We start from the raw sequence: 19640 nt of genomic DNA, 5'->3' as shown, positions 1-19640 counted from the left end.
AAACTTGACTATTAATTCTGCCTAAGTGTCGATTACAGTAAGACAAAAGAGAATATATTCAGCATAGTGTCTGGTGATCCGGACTGATTCAAGAAGGGCATCTTCAAATTTATGAAAAAGATTGAGCGGCTTAGAAACAACAATTGTAGACCCATGAGCTATCCAGTTACAGCATCAACTTCCCGCTGTTCATTCCAAGTATCTGAGGCCAAACCACGGTTCCTCTGATAGCTCTTTAATACTTTTTAAGGTAACCCCCTAGTAAAAGCGTTTTTCTAGCAGTCCACAGCTTTATACTTCGTAAATCTAACGGTTGCGCTCCCTTTGCTTTTCCTAACGAGCTAAGATGTGAGGGAAGCTGCATGTAAACCCACAATATCAGTATGCAAGCAGAGTTTCTGTGATGAAACCAGATTTAAAATTTAAATTCCTTCCTTGTTTGTATCCACAGAAGTGCGAAAAGGATTCAACATTGTCTACGGTTGCAAAAATCCACTTTCAATATTTCCTTCAGTAACGAACATGAGAAACATTACATTATCTTATTTAATTCGTTCATTATATTTTCATTTGAATGGAAATACAAAAACGACAACGATCGTTTACAAAAATAAATGCATCAACTCCTTGGTACTGGAAGACTTAGTAAAACATGGCGTATCATACAGGTTCCTTATTATTACATCTCAACTCCTTCTACACACCCCCCTTACTTCATTGTAGGCATAGCAACGGCAGCCTTCGAGTGGGTCACATCACTTTCACGCCACAATTGGGTTACAGTTTTCGTTTGTGTGTAGAATTTAACACCTTGTTTTCCGTAGAAATGGTTGTCACCCAGGAAACTTCCTCGGGTTCCAGTGAATGAGAACATCGGCAAAGGTACTGGAATAGGAACATTAACACCGACTTGTCCAACATCAATTTCATTAACGAATTTTCGTGCTGTAGCTCCATTTGTTGTGAAGATTGCTGTGCCATTACCATAAGGGTTGTTGTTGATCAGTTGGATTGCTTCATCGATGGTATCAGCGGACAAGCATACTAAGACAGGGCCGAAAATTTCTGTTTTGTAGCACTCCATGTCGGGTTTCACGTCAGTCAAAATGGTAGGACCCACGAAGTAACCGTTTTCGTATCCTGGTACTGTGATGTTGCGACCATCTAGGACACATTTGGCACCTGCTTTAATTCCAGATTCTACCAAGTCATGAATTCGTTTCTTAGATTGTTGACTGATTACTGGACCAAGATCGGCTCCGGGAACATGACCAGCGTTCACCTTCAATTGCTTAGCACGCTCCACTAAGTCTGGGATCCATTTGTTAGCTTCACCAACGAACACCGCTGTGGACAATGCCATACATCTTTGACCAGCAGCTCCGAATGCCGCTCCAGCTAGTTGATTCAATGTATTTTCCTTATTAGCGTCTGCCATTACAACTCCATGATTTTTCGCACCCATGTTACATTGGACACGTTTTCCGTTTCTTCCAGCACGTTCATAAATATACTTTCCAGCTTGATCTGATCCTACGAATGATACCGCTTTGATCGTTGGGTTATCACAAATGAAATTTACTGCATCATGTGCTCCATGAATAACGTTAACCACGCCAGGTGGGCAGCCCGCTTCATTGAGCATCTCCATGATCATCATTGTGGCACCAGGTACACGTTCTGAAGGTTTAATGACCATTGTATTTCCGCAGCTAATCGCTACCGGGAACATCCAGAGAGGGATCATAGCGGGGAAGTTGAAGGGTGCAATGCCAGCAGTTACACCCAGAGGTAAGGTTAGTGAATATGTGTCCATGTCCCTAGCTACATTTGGGACCGTTTCACCCATTTGTAATGAAGGAATACTGCAACTGTGCTCGACAACCTCTGAAATGAAGAATGAGGAAAAGTTTACATTATATAAGTCGAAAATAAATATGTGGAAGAAAAAAATCAAAAATAATATAAGATTACTTGGTTGCAATTCAGGCTGCTTACCCCTCAAGGCTTACTGACTGCCAGTAGGATTGACATGCTTTAAAAAATGCATTACCGAAACTCCGAAGAAGGAACAGTTAAGCCCTTGGGTGTTTAACGTAAGTGCCTGTCGTGGAGACTTAATCCTACGGTCCTCTTAAGACACGGATTGATTTTGTGACCACAATCAGAGCCCCGCTGAGACAAGCAACAACGGTACCAGTCTATACCAAGTGCATGGCTTAGCATTCATATTGGCGGATGCAAGATTTACCTAAATCTCTACCGAACTAAGGAGTACGGCACCCGTGTTGAAACGCAACACCACGCCGAGGCCCGAAGGTCTCTTCTCCCTTGAGCATAACGACAACCCCCATGAAACTCCCACTAGGGGGCCTACCGCAAATAACCGAGCTGTACTCACATACAACGGGAGTTCACCCGAAGTATGAGAGTCCAGGAGCCATGATACCAGTATACCTCTGGTAAGGTTTCGTGACGAATTTGCCACTTCAGATGAGTCCCCGTGTAGACTCGGGTCTGATCGCCCTGATTAGGCCTTTGGAGCATTCGCCTACTGCATCACGGTCGGCAAGCCAAAGTGAGTACAGCTTTTCCCGGTGCCACCACTATGGAGGTCCTCCTCAGCCACTTGGTTTTGGTTTGGCCGACGGGGTTGCTGCCCCGTCTTCCTCACCGCCACCTCTGAGCGGAGAAGGGGCATTCCAAGTTCCCGGTTAGCTTATAACCTTTTTGAGTTCTGCCATTATTAAAAGTGATAAGAACCATGGCCAAGATCTTAGCCGTTTACCGACTGAATTTTTAGACATCACGTTTCAAAGAGATGTTGACCCCAAAATAGACATCAGTGAAGCTAGCAGAAACCTATTTCTCATTACAGCCACCACAATCAAACAACTAACCTGACAATCATGGTCATTTAGTGAAATATTCCAAGTTAGCACCCATTTAATGCCAGATCCCACTGAATTAATGCTGACTCTGATCACGGCTTTGTTGAAATGTCATAGCTGATGGCTTTGTGCTCATCCGGGCATTGTAGGCTTGTCACTTGCACAGCATTTAATGCGGTGATAATGATGGCGTAGCAATCCAATTTAAGCATTCAAGTAATATTACAGTACGACATTTCAGGACCGTAACGGATAGTAGGAAGCAACGTGACAAAGCATTGCGTTCGTCTGAGATTATTGCCCTTATTTGACTCAGGTATTCATTCGCAGCTAAGTCGACTGGTATCCGACATGCACTCAAGTCACATTAGAAAGCTCTTTGCCACCTGGTTAGAGAACCAACCATTAAGCCATCGGGACACTTGGACCAACAAAATAACCAGAAATGGTCAACCTGAAGCTCTGAACACAACCAAGTTCTACCAATCAGTTTTAAATTAACAATTTCAATGCCCAAACTACTTACGCAATCCTCTAAGGACATCGCCTTCAGCATCAATTAATGTTTTTCCTTGTTCCTTAGTAATATTCTTGGCAATCTCTCCCATATTCGCCTTGATGATCGCCTGAAGTTTGAACATAACTTGTTGGCGGGTGAGTGGTGTTGTCTTGCCCCAGGTTTCATAAGCCCGTTTTGCTGAGTCCACAGCTTCTTGCATTTCACTTTGTGTACATTTTGGAACACGAGTAATTACTTCATTCGTGGCTGGATCATGGAGATCGATGAAATCAGATGTTTTCGATTCGACAAATTTGCCATCGATAAACATTTTTGTTGTGGGAGCTGATGATGAGTAGGCCCTTTGGAATTGGCATCGTACCTGAAAATTGTAATTGAGATTTTTTTAGAATTCGAACAAATATTTATTATTTAATAGTTGAAAAGTCAAGTGTCAAGTTCAGCCTGAACCTCTGAATTAGATTTCTAGATGAAGGATGATCAAGACGATCATATGCAGAAAAGCCAATAATGGCAATCTATTAAACCAACAGACAAATAATAACTTTTTCCTGCAACTATCATCAGTCATGACCAGAATGTAGGTGCAAACTTCGAGTTCCACAGGGATTTGGATCACCGAATGCGTGTGACAAGATACGATGTGGCTTTAATCTTTCGTAGTAGATGCAACAATCCGTTCCCTCCAAGGCCGCCTCCCCTGTCGAACACCAGACCGCTAGGGAGTCGAAGGCTCTCCCCGTACACCAGCTCAGCATGGCTGGCAGCAAATTCTTCGCGGACGGCTGTACGGAGCCCAAGTAGAACGAAAAGCAAGACCTGCGACCAGGACAGTTTGTCGCGCGCCATAGTGGCGCGTTCAGCGTTCAGCGTCCGACACCAACGTTTGAATCCCAGGAGCTTTCCGAGAGAAGAGCAGATTCAAATTGCATTCTGTGATGATGACGGCGGGAACATCAAAGCGCGGAATTCACTCTCGACAAAGACAGAAAACATGACTGTGCTGTTATGTCCTTCAGAATTATTACCTCAGGCCACCGCGTAAACCGATCAATGACCATTAGGCAATACTTGTATCTAGCTAGAAATTCCGGATATGCTGTGTTTGGATGAGCTGATAGTTCCTTCAGATCCTTTAATGTAGCTCGCTGTGACGGCGCTTTACCATAGAACCATGGTTCCTCTTGCAGGGTCTATGTAGTGAGAGTGTAGTTTGCATCCTCCTTAGATCAGTGTTTTGGGCCTCCATGGTTCTGCCAGGAGGCCCAAACACCATAATAGAACAGCCTCGACTCACAAACTCCCACCGCAACTCTGAACCATTCTAAAATCTACTATACTCCACGGAAACACCCATCTTAATTCTCTAAACTCCTTCTCGCCTTTAATTTTCCACTATTGGTACATTCCAAAACACTGCACTTGACTCCTACATTCACAAAAAAAGGCAAAAAGTTGACTGGCGGTTTCGTCCAGGGCAGAGGCAACTCATCAGACCCTGCCTCACCTCTGCCCTGGGAGCAGCGTGACCAAAAGTGGTTCGGTCCGTCACTAAGTGGGTGCGGACTTAGGACTCCCAGCATCCTCAACAAAAAATATTATCCTAAATTCAGCTTCTGCCGTCTAAAGAGGTCCACTGACAACTGAAAGATATCCTTATTTTAAAAAGTCTTTCTAATACCTCCCAAAATCACATCTGCCGTGCAAATTAAAGGTATTTTTTTTGTGTGGGGGTGCAAATTACTTCCAAATGCTTGCCTGGAATTAAAACTTTTAATCGTCTTTCTTTTCTACCGACACTTTCACTTTGTGAACACCACAATGAGAGGCCGGATCGATATTGGATTTAAATAAACCAATCAAATATATTTTATAAACACGGCTTTCATTGAATTTCTGTTATCAACCTCACCTAGTAATTACCAAACTGGTAACCCTGAGTTCAAAAGGGAAGTTGCCGGATTGAAGGTAAGCAGTGACAACTATCACACGCCTTTGGATATATTTAAACCTGCTCAGAATGTAAATATTAAGATTCTTACAGTGGCAACTGTTTTTATGTTTTTTTTTTTGAAGATACTTCGCAAATATTATTTTGAACTAACCGAAGTGTTGTGTCATCTAACGACAACTATTTGTATTGCAGTTCCGGGGGCTATCTACTAAAAGTGGAGCGTGTTGCTTCTCAAATTAGTGACGTCAGCCATTAGTAGCTGACGGGCTCAGATCCATTAGAATACGATGAATTCACGTGAAATACAAAACTTTGGCCTTCTAGTAATAGTTGGATTGCATTTGAACTTTCCAAAATTGTGTCTTCTGTGTGTGTCCTTAATAAGGAAATCCAAACATACCGGGTTTGCCACAAGTCCACCAATTCAATTTCCCTAATATCTGACTGGGATCCTGGCCCACGCGATCGCTTCATATGAGGCAGGGTTTGTCCCATCTTATTTTTGTAGACTTCTAAACTTCTCGAACTGAACCAGATTTTAAACACAATCAAAGAGTTCTGGAATCGCTTATAAATTTCATCCTTATGCAGGAGGCCAGATATTTTCCGGAGGCCTCTTCTCCCGAACGTGGCCAAGAGTTCACAATTTTTCATGCTAAGAAGCCAGGTTTCCAAAGGGTTTTATGAGGACTGATAAGATCATTGTACTATTATAGCAGGAGCTTTCACCCTATGATGAAACGTTTCAAACGGAACACTTTTTCTAGGGCCGAGTTAGAAAGGATGCACGATAGAGCATCCCCTTATTTTAGACCCTTATCAACAATAAAAGGTCTCAAAATAAAAGGAAAATATATTGCAACTGATGGATGGATTTTCAATCAGAACACAATGAACTGGGCATAACAAGGCGATAAATAAATTACTAATCAAGGCTATTCCTGCTAGCCCCAAGTTACAAGGGTATGGACTACACCCAACCGGATTTTTCCTCAGTTATCCAATAGAGGCAACAGCTTGATAGCTTATTTCATCTCAATAGGTCAAAGATTTTTTGTAACATTGGTAGTTAGCAAAAATCGGTTTTAAAATCGCTCATATACAATCCCTTGAATTAACTTGTCCAACGTCAACCACAGGTGTAAAATACCCACGTGTATCAGAGCAAATACATTAAGCCCCAACAAACGAAGTAAAATATCCCATGATTCACTTTATAAAGGTATATAGCGGGTTGAAATTAATTTGTTTAATTTATGCAAAATAAATATTCAAAAGTTCAATGTAATGAACAAAACTGTTATGTCTGGCTTTTTTCCTTGATCGAGTAAGCATTTCACTTTCAGTGTGAGATAATATTGAACCACATGCGGAATACCGAGACATGGCTGTCCATAGTTTTTTGGGGTGTAAGTATGGCAATAGAAAGGTCATCAAAGGTTATATATTTCCGTTAAGAATAGCCAAATTATGGGAATTATAGAGGTAAGAGACTTAGAAAAAAAGGTCTGATAAGCATAATCATTTCAATTGAGATTAGAATTGACTTTTTGAAAGAAATGTTGACCTTTTTTACTCTATTACGAGCTCAGTTGAAAATGGAATACGAAGGAATTAATATACTGAATAACCCCATGTAGGGTTTTTAAGGGACACTTAGGAGTAGGGGGGCAACTGAACTGGAATCTCTACTTATATTATATGCTTTGTAAGTTTAGGCTTCAGAATAAACTCAAAGTTTTCCTTGCTTATCGTAAAAAGCCATTAAAAAGGATGGAAATTTGTAGGCTAGCAACCAGCAAATTTCGGAACTTTACTGCTACTAAAACGTCAACAATGCCCCGGATAGCAACTGACCCCACGGCCTTGACATTTGGCTATCGAAAATGAACTATGATTGGTTTCTGCAATGTGCGCCCTCTCCCGACAACAGCATCGAGGGTTTCTAGAACACTCGCTTTTCCTAACTCGAGTGAGAATTCGAAAGATATAAGTTATTTATTTTGGGCCTAAGCGAAGTGAGATGGTGAGACTCTGGATACTCCTCTTCCACTTGCTACACTAAGGGCAAAGTGTTTCCATACTGTCAGTTTGTTTCTGATGACTTCCGCAAGAAGCACTCTCTCAAGCTGGAAACCGATTTCGAACAGGTTTCTGACTGCAAAATTCCGGTCCTGAGTAAGGAGCATTACAGTTGCACAATGCTACGCGATGTGGTACAGAAAGATGCTTACTACGAGCAATTACACACAGTTCAGGAGAGCCTTTCCTAGAGTGATATTGTGATCGTGATAGCTGATCTAAATTTCAAGATGGGCTCTCACAATACCTTGCTCGGGCATGTGATGACGAAACACGATTTTGACGAATGTAATGATAATCATAGGAGGAATGTAGATTTCTGCAACTTCCATCGCCTCTTCATTGGTGGCACATTTCTCGAGAGCTTGTCACAAGGTCAGCTAGGATTCAACTCACTGAATTCATTTAGGAGTTGTCTCTTGGATGTGCGTAACAAGAGAGGTGCCGATATCGGGGTTCATAGAGATCACTACTTCACGACGGTTCTTAATCGTATCATATCGGGTAAAATTCCACCTCTTGTAGTGAGTAGTCATCGTAACATGCGGATATGGACTACTCCTCCAAGCAGATAGAAATCATCTCCACCATCACTGCGCTCAAACAAAGTAAAGCTGCTGGATTCGTTGGCTTCCACGCAGTGTTATTTACGCTCCCCTTGCAGTTACTGTAGATGTACTACGGAATCCGACTCGTTTCCGATAGAGTGGAAGAACTTACTTAGTCACTTTTTCTATTTTTTTGAATGTGTATTCTTAAAACAGGGATCCGTGGACTAAAAAACTGAGAGCAAGTTGTTCTCCACTTAGTCCGGTCCAACATCAAGTAGATGTGGACTGTGGATCCCTCATATCCCTAACAAAAAAAAATAGTTTTAGCCTGGCTTAGGTTTAAACTAATGGCGGTTTTAATTTGGTTCTAATTCTCACCCTTGTCGTGTTTGCGATTATATAAAAAGGAGCGATTTTCATCTGTTACAAGTTTCAGACATGCTAATCCCAGGGCAGAGGTAACGCATTTGAAGAACTTCTTCTCACGCTAGATCGTTGCGTTATTTGCGTTATTTAGTAGTATAAGTCCCAGAACGAAACGTAGTTTGGTACCCACGATTGAGCACAAAACCTGGAAACCGCCTGCTGAACCAACACGAACAGCTCTACTACCAAGCCCTGTCTACACCTCCGAGTAGTGACCGCCGAGACTTCCCTCTTAACGAAAAGCTGCAGACGGCGAGGGATAAAAGCTAGTCTCAGGTGCCTAAAAACCGTACAAATTGTACCAACTGGTAAAGCTGACAACCCTTCACGGAAAAGCGCACACAGCGTTAAGTATGAAGATAGTGGATCGCAAACGATAGTCATTTGGTTCAATTCTTGCAGGAGCTGTATTTTATAGGCACGTAAGCCAAGATCCTTACGTAAAATATTCCACGAAGTCGAAGGAAAAAGGCCAACAAATTGAGAACGGCGATAAATCGACACATCGGAGTCTTCTTCAACGCTTCGCGCTACGGCAGTAATATTTTGTTCGGTACGCACATTTCGAACTTTTCTTCACCATTCCGGACCAGATCCAAAGTGGCTCAGCCATCTTTTGAATCCGAAAATTGACTCTTTCACTGGCCTGTTGGGAAACGATGCCTTCATGTCGAACGATACCATCACCTCGTCCTCACTCATCATTTCAATGAGTTGCAGCTTCTGTATTAGTTCATGGGAGCTTTGCACTGATGAAGGGAGTAAGTCGCTCCCGAAGTATATATTCACGTTTAATACCAAAAATTGTAGTTTAGAGGAAGCTACCCCTCGTTTATTAATTTTAGGCTGAACTACGAGTAGCAGACGAAAATCTAATCTCTTATGAAAATCCTATTTCCGACCCTATAGGAATATTGGAGCGATGGGTTGAGTATTTTGAAGAACTGCTCAGCAACCAAAATATCGATGAGTCGGAGGTCGCACCAACTGACTGCCACTGTCAAGCATAGTAGAAACATTTCGTGCAATTCATCAGCTTAAAAATTATAAATCGCCAGAAGCTGGTGAAATTACAGCCGAATTGGTTAAATATGGACGATCAATTACACTAAGCGGTTTATCAACTTATGCTGAAGGTGTGGAAAAGCGAATCAATGCCTGATGGCTGGCTGCAGTGCAAGAATTAAAGAGGTATCACGTTGCGGTTTATAAGATATTCTCCGCTATCTTGCTAGGTCAGATAGCACCATACGACTAGAACATCATCGGCTCACACCAAAGAGGCTTCACTCCGAAACAGATCAGGTTTTTTCTCTACGGAAAGCGATGGAAAAACTGTTGGAATATGGTCATCAGTTGCACCATTTTTTCATCGACTTTACACGACCATGAGGGAATTCCGTATCCCGACGAAATTGATTTATTAGGCTGGTCCTGACCAATGTGCCAGGCCAGATAAAAGCAAGAGGACCACTCTCAAGACCATTCGAACAACCCGAGGTGTACAAACTGCTTTCATCCAAAACATGTAGGCGTCGCGAGATCTTAGGCTGCACGTTAATGAAGGCAAGGCGAAATATATGGTGGTAACGTCAGGAACAAACTCAAATTGACAACAACAACAAATAGCGTTTGTCAAATGAGAACAATAAAGATAGGAGACTACAACTTTGAGACCGTTGATAATGTCTCCTAACTAGGGACGAAAATTACAACGTCGACAGTTGTTTGCGGCCTATTTCAGCTTGCAAAAACTGTTCTGCTTGAAACGTATCATCATAGAGTCAAAGCTTTTACTGTACAAGTGAATGATCTTTTTCAGAGATACATTTAGCAACCAATCTATTTGCATATTTTTTATTTTTACAACAGCCAACTATGGGCTCAGTTTGAGAATTCGTTCTGACGCCAGATCGGTGTGTTATTTGCCCCACAAATGTACCACTAACTTTCTAGTAGAAATATACTGGTCTCACTATTAGATACAACATGTTAGAATCTTTTTGTTTATCTTTACTTTTAGGTAACCTTTTAGAGCTTTCATTGCATAAGTGATAGAATACTGCTTGATGGAGTTATTGAGAGGACGCCGTTGAAGCACTGGATATACGTAGCGGGCATAGTGGGCAAATCATTCAAGTGTTAAGTATTGGCATTAAAATCTATTTGTGAAAGATTGTGGACAACCGAAATGTAGCCAATATTTTTCAATATGTCTGAAGAGATGAATAAAGTGAAAGATATGCTTTATAACTAAGTATTTAGAATGCTAGGTTGGGCATATGTCTGAGAGAAGTATTCAATTGTTCAATAGGGGACATGGTTAAGAAGAGGCTGAACCAAGAGGGAGGATGTAATCTCTCTACCCGTCACTTAATACCATACAGATGTAAATGAGTTTCAACTTCCCTCACGGCTTTCTGAGAATCTAATCATATTCTTGGTCAAAAAGTCCTTTGGCTTCACCTTTATGAACAAAAATAAATTCACATAATAGTCATACTTTTACTCAGATTCGCTTCATGCGAGGTATTTATATAATAGATAAGACTCATGCATTGTCGATGCTGTCTTTCAAATGGTCTTATCTTTAGAAGGTAATTATTGCCACACTCATAAATTCATTGCGGGTGTACACTATCGTATACTTTACGAACATCACGTTCGAAGACGTCCCACTAGAATTGTTTTTTAAAAGTTACAATGAGGCCCATATGATCAATACGAAGTCGTGCCTAGTAACCACCCCTCTAGATCTATCTTCACCACATGATGTTGTGTAATTTGCTTATCAATGATGTTGCTATCAACATTTACCAAAAAATATGCATGTGCCAACCTCAACTTTTACTATTTTTCAAAAAGAATTCGCCCGCTTCATACTAAAAGCAAGTATTGTGTATCTGCGCAGCCAAATTCTAAAATTAGATTCAATTTAATAAACCGGTTCACTATCACAGCACTGGCGATATTCATATGAAAGATAAATTGACGCCACTAGTATAAGAACGAGGGGTATATGCCGGTCTTTCGGAGAATAATGTGAATATGCATCTGAAAAACACATGATAGCAGTCATGTGTACGTTCACACTAGCAATATAAGCTCTGAGTATATAATCCATCTTTTGTTGGCACTAGTTGGGCTAAAAGAGTAAAATGAACTGCAAAACACATGTCACCAGGTTGCCCATCCATACCAGATACCACGGCAGCAAGTTATATAACACTTAAGATTCGCACTAAACTCATCGACCGGTTCCCTAGACTACTTGAAGAATAATCATTTCCAACTTTCCATAATTGAACTTGACCTTGAAATTTGATAACTATCTAAATTCAAATGTGCTCACCCCATTTGTTAGCAATCGAACTACCGACATTTTTCACTTTTATATTGGAACGATGTCCTCAACTCCTCCAGCCAACGTATGAAATAGAACTGAACAACTATCTCGTAGTTATCGGAATGTATTCCGGGGGGCATGTCGTCACGAGCCCACGAGCTGAGCAAATCGATGTTGGCATAGTATTAACAATTCCCAACAGTTTAGAGATTTACAGACCATAAGAAAAAAAACAACTAATAGTTAGTGGCTACCAGGAGAGGCTGATATTGCACGTGGAGGTAGTCGTTCTGTTGTTGATGCGTCAAATTTGATTATTGTCTCTGCGCAAGGACCATTCTATGAAAATATCGATGATAATGGGATAAAGAAAGGCAAGAAGATACAACACTTGTCCACGTTCGGCAGCTGTAGGCTTTTTACTTGGACATAATTAACGCAAAGATAGTGAAACCAAAGCAGAGTCTGCTCGGCTCATATCGGTAAACCGGACATGTTCCCGCAATCAGCCCATGCTTGTGGGCAAGGTTTTGATGGATAACCTTACATGCAGCATTATGCCTGGTGGTATATTGCATCGTTCGGCAGCTGTAGGCTTTTCATTTGGACATAATTATCGCAGAGCCTACTCGACGTCTAAAATTAAAAACATTTACTACCACTTAGTATATAATATCCATTTTCCATACCTTCCTGCATAAATCCTGAAAATGCAAAAAATGTTCACGCAGTCATCCTATAACTGCATCCACTTATTTGGCCAATTATAGAAATCAGCAATAGAACTGATTTTCAGACCATTTGAAAGATTGTGCGAGCTTATCTTTGTGACCGTCTGATGCCAACTCTACTTTTCGGGAATTTACTCATACTATCTCAGCCTACATAAAAAGTTCCAAACGGTGGAATCAGCAGGTATGCATTGCTCCTGAAAATAGTATTATTAGAAAAAGTGTCAATTTTTAAGTTTCTTGAAATTTCCTTACCATAGATCTACAAATGGAATACTTCCTTCTTCAACTAGTAAAATATGAACAAACATCTGCATCACTTTTCAACAAGAAGACAAAATCTTCTCCCTTTTTTTGCTTTTGTCCCGTTCACAAGCGGGGTCGGTTCGTCGTGATCGGTGACGCCATTTTGTTTTATCAAAGACCTGATCTGGATGTAGTCACGAAGCTTTCAAATCACCATCCAGCATTTCAAGCCATTTCAATCGTGGATATCCTCATTTCGGATGTGATCAAGGCGTGTCACGCCACTAGTCCAACGCAAACTCTTCATCTCCATTACCGACAAAATATGGTAACATCATAACAAAGTTATGCTTCCTGAAAAAAAATGTCTCTTAATTAAAATTTTTTTTATGCAAACTTAAAGATAAAAAACCAAATTATTGTGTCTTTTTTCGTTACAGACTGCTTGAATTTATCAACTCACTTGATTGCTGTAAACATTTCCACTGAGAGACTGATAAATTAAGATCTTGAAATTGCGCGTGGCTCTGTTGCTATTGTAAAATACAGCTATAGGGGTGTGTTTCCAAAGCTGTTCTAGAATCTATGTAGATACACTTGATCGTCGGTTCTCCTCTTTTCCTCTTAATAATTGCGTCGGTGGACGAGCGTAAACATATCACGCCATAAAACCAATATTGCCATTATCAAAAAAGAAACTGAATTCGTAGTTGTTAAATTTAGTTTGGAAAGTATTAGTACACACATTTTTTAACTTACTGGGGTTCATTATTATTATTTTCCGAGTTGTCACAACCTCGGCAGAAGCCGGGTTTTACCTAATACTAGCATTAAGTGCCAAGTATTATATTTAGGCTCGGACGATCCTACCTACTTAAAAACTAAAGGGGCGCTGGTGGTAGTGGCCGGTGGTAGGTCAATGGAAGAATCCGTCGAGAACCCCTCGCAACATTGAGCACGTATGCAGAATAGTGTACTTCTGCATGGTTTGAACCAGACTGTGCGAAAGTCCTAGAACATCAAGGGAAGCCGTGAGGGATTTAGGTACAATACCTGTAGCTAACAATATTATGGGAACTACAACCACTCACTCGAGACGCCAAATTTCTTTGATTTCCCGAGCCAGTGGCTCACAGTTCACCTTCTTCTCCACGTATTTCCGTTTGATGTTGCTGTTATGAGGAATAGCAACATCAATAATATACGCCGAGGGAACCGTCTTGTCAACTAACAGTAGCTAACAGCTTGTTGTGTGGAATATGGCGATCAGTCAGGACTTGCCGGTGTCAATACATGCTGTAAGCAGAACTATCAAGTACTGCTTGCGGCTCATATCGGTAAACCGGACATGTTCCCGTGGTGGTCAAAGGGTAGTATAGATCCCAGGGCGAAACATGATACCCCAATTGGTACCCACGATGGAGCATAAAACCTGGGAAACGACTGCTGAACCAACACCAACAGCTCTACTACCAAACCCTATCTCCACTTCCACGTGGTGACCGCTGGGAGCTCTTTCTTAACGAAAAGCTGCAGACGGAGAAGGATAAGGGCGAGTCCCCCGTGCCTAAAAACGGGATTGGTCCTCCAGTTTGGGGGTTGGGTAGGGCTGACAACCCTACACGGAAAACAACTGGTTACGAAGCCACAACAGGAGCCTCGGACTGGACGGAAAACACAACGACAAACCCGGCAACGACAAAGGAATAACGCTTTGCGCATTTTCTCATGGAACGTGCGCTCCCTGTACAGAGATGAAGCTGCTGAGCAGCTAGCCGATGCCCTGTCCCAATATAAGGCTGATGTAACAGCGTTACAGGAGATGCATTGGACAGGGACCGGTTTCCTGGAGAAGAGTCGCTACACCATATATTATAGTAGCCTTCCAGTAAACCATGTGCTCGGAGTAGGTTTCTTAGTCAGCCAAAAAATTAAACCTGCTGTTATCGGCTATGAAAACATAAGCGAACGACTATGCACTCTGCGTTTGTGAGGCAAATTTAGAAATATAAGCCTCATTAACGTTCACGCCCCTACAGAGGAGACAGGAGAGTTGAAAAAGGTTTCCTTCTACAAGGCAGTAGAGCGAACCCTCGAAGCCTGTCCCAGATATTATATCAAAATCATACTTGGGGATTTTAACAGCCAAGAAGGGATGGAGCCCGTTTTCAGGCGATACGTTGCCTCCCACAGCTTACACCAAAATACAAATGATAACGAACTGCGGATTATTCAATTAGCAGTGTCACACGAAATGATTGTTGGAAGTACCTGGTTTGCGCAGAAAGCGATCCACAAAAATATGTGGGCTTCTCCAGACGGGACCACTTTCAGCCAAATTGACCACGTGTTGATCGAACGCCGCCACCTCTCAGCCTTGATGAATGTCAGAACATATAGGGGGGCCAATATAGACTCGGATTACTATCTCGTTGGCATGGTGCTCCGAGCTTGAATAACAACACCACCCAGAATCCCCTCTGACAATCAGGTGAGAGTTAACACTGAAGCCATTCAGGTCTGTGAACTCGAAAAGTACAGGGAGCAATTGCACCAGGCGCGGAAGTTTTACCACCAAGTCAGCAGGATGAAGCCTTATACACCTTGATGCTCATCCTGCCGAGACAAAGAGGGAAATCTGATTTCCGACAGAATCGGCATATTAGAGCGATGGGTTGACTACTTTGATGAACTACTGAACAACCAGAACATCGGTGAATTGGAGGTCCCACCAACTGAAGACGACGGACAAATACCGCCACCACCAAGTATAGAAGAAACAGTCCGTGCAATTCATCGGCTTAAAAATCATAAGTCGCCAGGAGCCATTCGATCCGAATTAGTTAAACGGTTCATCAACTTATGCTCAAGGTATGGGGCAGCGAATCAATGCCTAACGACTGGCAAAGAGGCATTATCTCTCCCATTATTAAAATGGGGGATATAACGTAATGCATCAATTATAGAGGTATCACGTTGCTGAGTACCATCTATAAGATATTCGCCGCTTCTTGCTAGGTCAGACAGCCTCATACGTTTAGAACATCATTGCCTCATACCAAAGAGACTTCACTCCAAATCAGCAAATAAGCAACAGATCAGATTTTCTCTCTGCGGCAAGCGATAGACAAACTGTTGGAATATGGACATCAGTTGCACCATATATTCTACGACAAGAGGATTCTCTATCATGCATCCTCTTTAACCTGGCCCTGGAGAAAGTGATCCGTGATGCTGAGGTAAATGCAAGAGGTACGATCCTCTTTAAGTCCACTCAACTACTGGCCTGTGCTGACGATATCGCCATCAAGGGAAGAACGACTCGAAACGTACAAACTACCTTTATCCAGATCAAACAGGCGTTGCGAGATTTTGGGCTGGACATCAATGAAGGCAAGACAAAATATATGGTGGCAAGGTCAGCACTGAAGATGAATCAACCAACAACATCAAACCGCACTGGCCAAACACGAAGAAGAATAAGGATAGGAGAATACAACTTTGAGACCGTTGATAATTTCTCCTGTCTAGGGTCGAAAATCACAGCCGATAACAACTACGATGATGAAATCAACATAGCCTATTTCAGCCTACAAAGACTGTTCCGCTCGAAACGTCTCACCATAGGGTCCAAGCTCTTACTGTACAAGACAATGATCTTGCCAGTCCTCATGTATTCCTCGGAGACTTAGGCTCTTAGCAAAAAAAACAAAAAAATGCGAACTTTTGGCCGCGTTCGAGAGAAGAATCCTCCGAAGAGCTTTTGGCTTCTTACATGAAGATGGGCGGGCGAAGCAAGAGGAAATGCTTTAAGGAGCTCTGCTCAGAAGCGGACGTAACCCGTGGGGGAGTCCTTATAGAATCGTGATGGGACGATTCAGAGGCCGTTCATCTCCGTAGGTCACGTGTCCCACCCTCTTGCTGAAAATCATCCAGGGGTCATTCGCCCAGCTAGAGGAGAGCACCGACACATTCAAACCACTTCTGAGTTTGACAGCAATTTCACCAGTCACCAAAGACGAGCTGCTGGACATCTGCGGTAGAATAGGAGACAATAAAGCGCCGGGCTTGGACGGAGTATTGAAGAAGGCCCTTAAGCTTGCCGTGAAATTCAGACCGGACATGTTCGCTGAGTTGTTCGAACTCAGTCAATAACTGAAAGGAGACTCTATAACATCGATGACGGACCCCAGGAGTACGTTGTTTCTGCGGGTGTCCCGCAGGACTGCGTATTGGGCCCACTACTGTGGAGCATCATGTACAACGATGTACTTAATTTTCCCCTTCCGAGGGAGGCCACAGCGGTGGGTTATGCTGACGACATAGCGCTGGTTGTTACCGCAAAGCATCTCGAAGATGATGAGTTATACTCAAGCGAGGCAATCAGTGCTGTTAAAAGTTGGCTAGAGAACTCTGGTCTGACAATTGCGGAGGAAAAAAAAAGAAGCGGTCCTCATCACTAAGCGCCGGAAGAGAAATTACGGAATCATATCATCACTTCCAAACCGACCATCAAATACTTGAGGGTGTGATAGACAGGAAGCTCAGCTATAGGCAACACGTGCAGATTGTTTGCGATAAATCATCCACTGCTAGTATGGCCCTGGCGGGAATGATGCCGAACGTGGGAGGGCCACGGCATACCTCTAGGTTGCTTAGAGCCAAGGTGGCGAGCTCAATCATGCTCTATGCGGCCCCAGTTTGGAGGGAAGCGGTACGAATTTCAGTTAACACTAACAAACTGAGTGCAGTCCTAAGGGTATGCTCTGCCTTCAGGACTATCTCAAATGATGCAGCATTCGTCATCTCTAAAATGATGCCGATTGGCATCTTGGCAGATGAGATGGCGAATATATTAAATGCGAAACCAATCTCTCTCTTATCGCAGACGAAGAACGCTGAGAGGGAGAGATCCATAAATAGATGGCAAGAGCGGTGGGAACGCTCTGGAAAGGGTCGGTGAACTCACAGGCTCATTCCTGCCATCAAGGAGTGGTTGGAGAGACGACACGGTGCAATTAATTATAATCTCACCCAGTTTCTCACGGAGCACGAAGGACATCGCCAATACCTGCACAGGTTTAAATTGGAGACCTCACCCGATTGTCCAAATTGCGATGGAGACCCAGAGGACCCAGAGCATGTATTCTTCCATTGTCCCAGATTTGTGGAAGATGGGAGTAATCTAGAGAAGACTCTAGGAGAGGTACTGGTACCAGAAAATCTGGTGACGAAAAGCTGGCAGAACAAGAGAATTGGGATGCGGTCAACTGCATGATCGCATCTATCCAAAATAAACTGCGAAAGGCAGAGAAGAGGAGAAAAACGCGGCCAGGCACGCCGCGTATAGGAGAAAGGTGATTAAGCTGGAATGAGCTGACTCCGCCCCGTGATGTAATACCCAAGGGTGGTTCCGCGGGGCAGGGAGGGAGTCGGGGGTGGCTTTAGTGGGTAAAAATACCACACACTGGTGTGTCCAGATCAGTATCTTTTGAATATTTCCACCTCCTCAACGAAAAAAAAGAAAAGAGAGACAGACATTGAACCGATTTTAATAAATCCATCCAAAAGACCATCAAAAACAACAAATAGCCGCCGACAGATGGCTCCAAGTTTACTTATTCCGTTTTTCTTTCAGTAACCGTTACGCTGCGGAATTCGTCCATGCAAAGCAGTAAAATGAATAAAAGTGAATCGAAGAAACGAAAACGCATTGAAGACAACCTTCTTCATGCAAAAATAGTCAAATCTTTCGTGAAAATCATAACCAACGGTGATCGCGCCTTTCGCCAATCATGTCTGGACATTCTCAAAGTGAATTCAGCGGCAGAGCTTGAGACAAAAATCGAGCAATATCTCAAGACTTTTAAGCGAACGGATAAATTATATTAACAATTACAGTCTCATACGATTTGTTTTATCTTTACACAAAATGTCCTGCATTAAACGCTACAATTTCTAAACAACTTGCACGCCGTGTCTTTCATTTCTTCTTGTCCGCCTCCTCTTTTTCCGCCTGTTCCAGGAGCACGCTCTTGATGCCGACCTTCTTTAATTCTTCTATAAGGTCTCCACTTTGGTGCATCTGAAGTAGAATATCGCAGCCACCAACGAACTCGCCATTGATAAAGACTTGCGGGATTGTTGGCCAATTTGTGAAGTCTTTTATGCCTGAAACGAAAATGAACAATTAGTGTTGTCGGGTTTTTGAGTACTAAAGCGTTGTAGATACCAACCTTGCCGGATGTCATCACTGGACAGGACATCATGACTGTCGTAAGTTACTCCGTGCATCCTCAAGATTTGCACGACGGCATTGCTGAATCCGCAACGAGGTTGTTCCGGGTCACCCTTCATAAACACCACGACTTTGTTGTTTTTTACCAATTTTTCCAGGTCCTCTTTCGTTACTGTGTTTTCCTTGGCGGAACAAAGAGTTCGGGCAATGGGGAACCGGTAACCAGTCCCTATTACTTGTTTTGCGACGTAGCGAAATGTCGGGAGCATAGTTCCTGTGCTTCTTATACACCAGTTGTCAGCAGGGGGTTAACCTCTAAATGGTATGGAGGACTGAAGAGTAGAAGTAAAGATGGCTATTAGCTGGTAACAGTCGTTTCCACTGATCGAATTGGACAAGAAACTTTTTGGTACGGAAGCACGATTTCCTCCTAAAATGAAATATGTCAGTCGAATTTCAAAAAGGGCCTTCCAATCAGCTGTTTGGATCCACATCTGGCGGAATTTACGGGTGGTGGATTCTGGATAAGGTGAAGGAACTCTGCATCCAAAAAACGTATTTACAGCTCTTAAATTGCCTGTTTTCAGTAGGTTTGGATGTCCTTTTCGTTCAATTATAAAGTCCATTTCGGAGCTAAAACATTCAACTCCATATT

General features: G+C 42.5%; 2 protein-coding genes across 2 annotated transcripts; both read right to left on the bottom strand.

The window, feature by feature from the left end:
* Positions 1-537: 537 nt before the first annotated feature.
* On the bottom strand, positions 538-11927 carry LOC119653395 (probable methylmalonate-semialdehyde dehydrogenase [acylating], mitochondrial). Its single transcript, XM_038057959.1, has 3 exons — positions 11777-11927; positions 3418-3772; positions 538-1887 (listed from the first exon to the last, which is right to left on the bottom strand). The coding sequence occupies exons 1-3, from the start codon at positions 11804-11806 to the stop codon at positions 710-712; spliced, it is 1563 nt and encodes a 520-aa protein (XP_037913887.1). The 5' UTR covers positions 11807-11927; the 3' UTR covers positions 538-709.
* A 6675-nt stretch (positions 11928-18602) lies between these two features.
* LOC119653398 (glutaredoxin-related protein 5, mitochondrial) lies at positions 18603-19472 on the bottom strand. The gene is made up of 2 exons (XM_038057962.1): positions 18984-19472; positions 18603-18918 (listed from the first exon to the last, which is right to left on the bottom strand). The coding sequence occupies exons 1-2, from the start codon at positions 19252-19254 to the stop codon at positions 18731-18733; spliced, it is 459 nt and encodes a 152-aa protein (XP_037913890.1). The 5' UTR covers positions 19255-19472; the 3' UTR covers positions 18603-18730.
* Positions 19473-19640: the final 168 nt, after the last annotated feature.

This window comes from Hermetia illucens, chromosome 4, assembly GCF_905115235.1.
Source record: "Hermetia illucens chromosome 4, iHerIll2.2.curated.20191125, whole genome shotgun sequence".
Taxonomy (NCBI): Eukaryota; Metazoa; Arthropoda; class Insecta; order Diptera; family Stratiomyidae; genus Hermetia; species Hermetia illucens.
Note: the sequence above shows the minus strand (reverse complement) of the source record. Positions and strands in the feature narration are given on the sequence as shown.

Excerpts from the sequence above, each read along its gene's own strand:
- LOC119653395 (XM_038057959.1), bottom strand. The coding sequence starts at position 11,806 with ATGTCGGTAGTTCGATTGCTAACAAATGGG. Across the intron at positions 3,773-11,776 it reads TTCGATTGCTAACAAATGGG|GTACGATGCCAATTCCAAAG; the intron begins GTGAGCACATTT and ends TACAATTTTCAG. Across the intron at positions 1,888-3,417 it reads CGATGTCCTTAGAGGATTGC|AGGTTGTCGAGCACAGTTGC; the intron begins GTAAGTAGTTTG and ends TCTTCATTTCAG.
- LOC119653398 (XM_038057962.1), bottom strand. The coding sequence starts at position 19,254 with ATGCTCCCGACATTTCGCTACGTCGCAAAACAAGTAATAGGGACTGGT. Across the intron at positions 18,919-18,983 it reads CAGTGATGACATCCGGCAAG|GCATAAAAGACTTCACAAAT; the intron begins GTTGGTATCTAC and ends TTTTCGTTTCAG.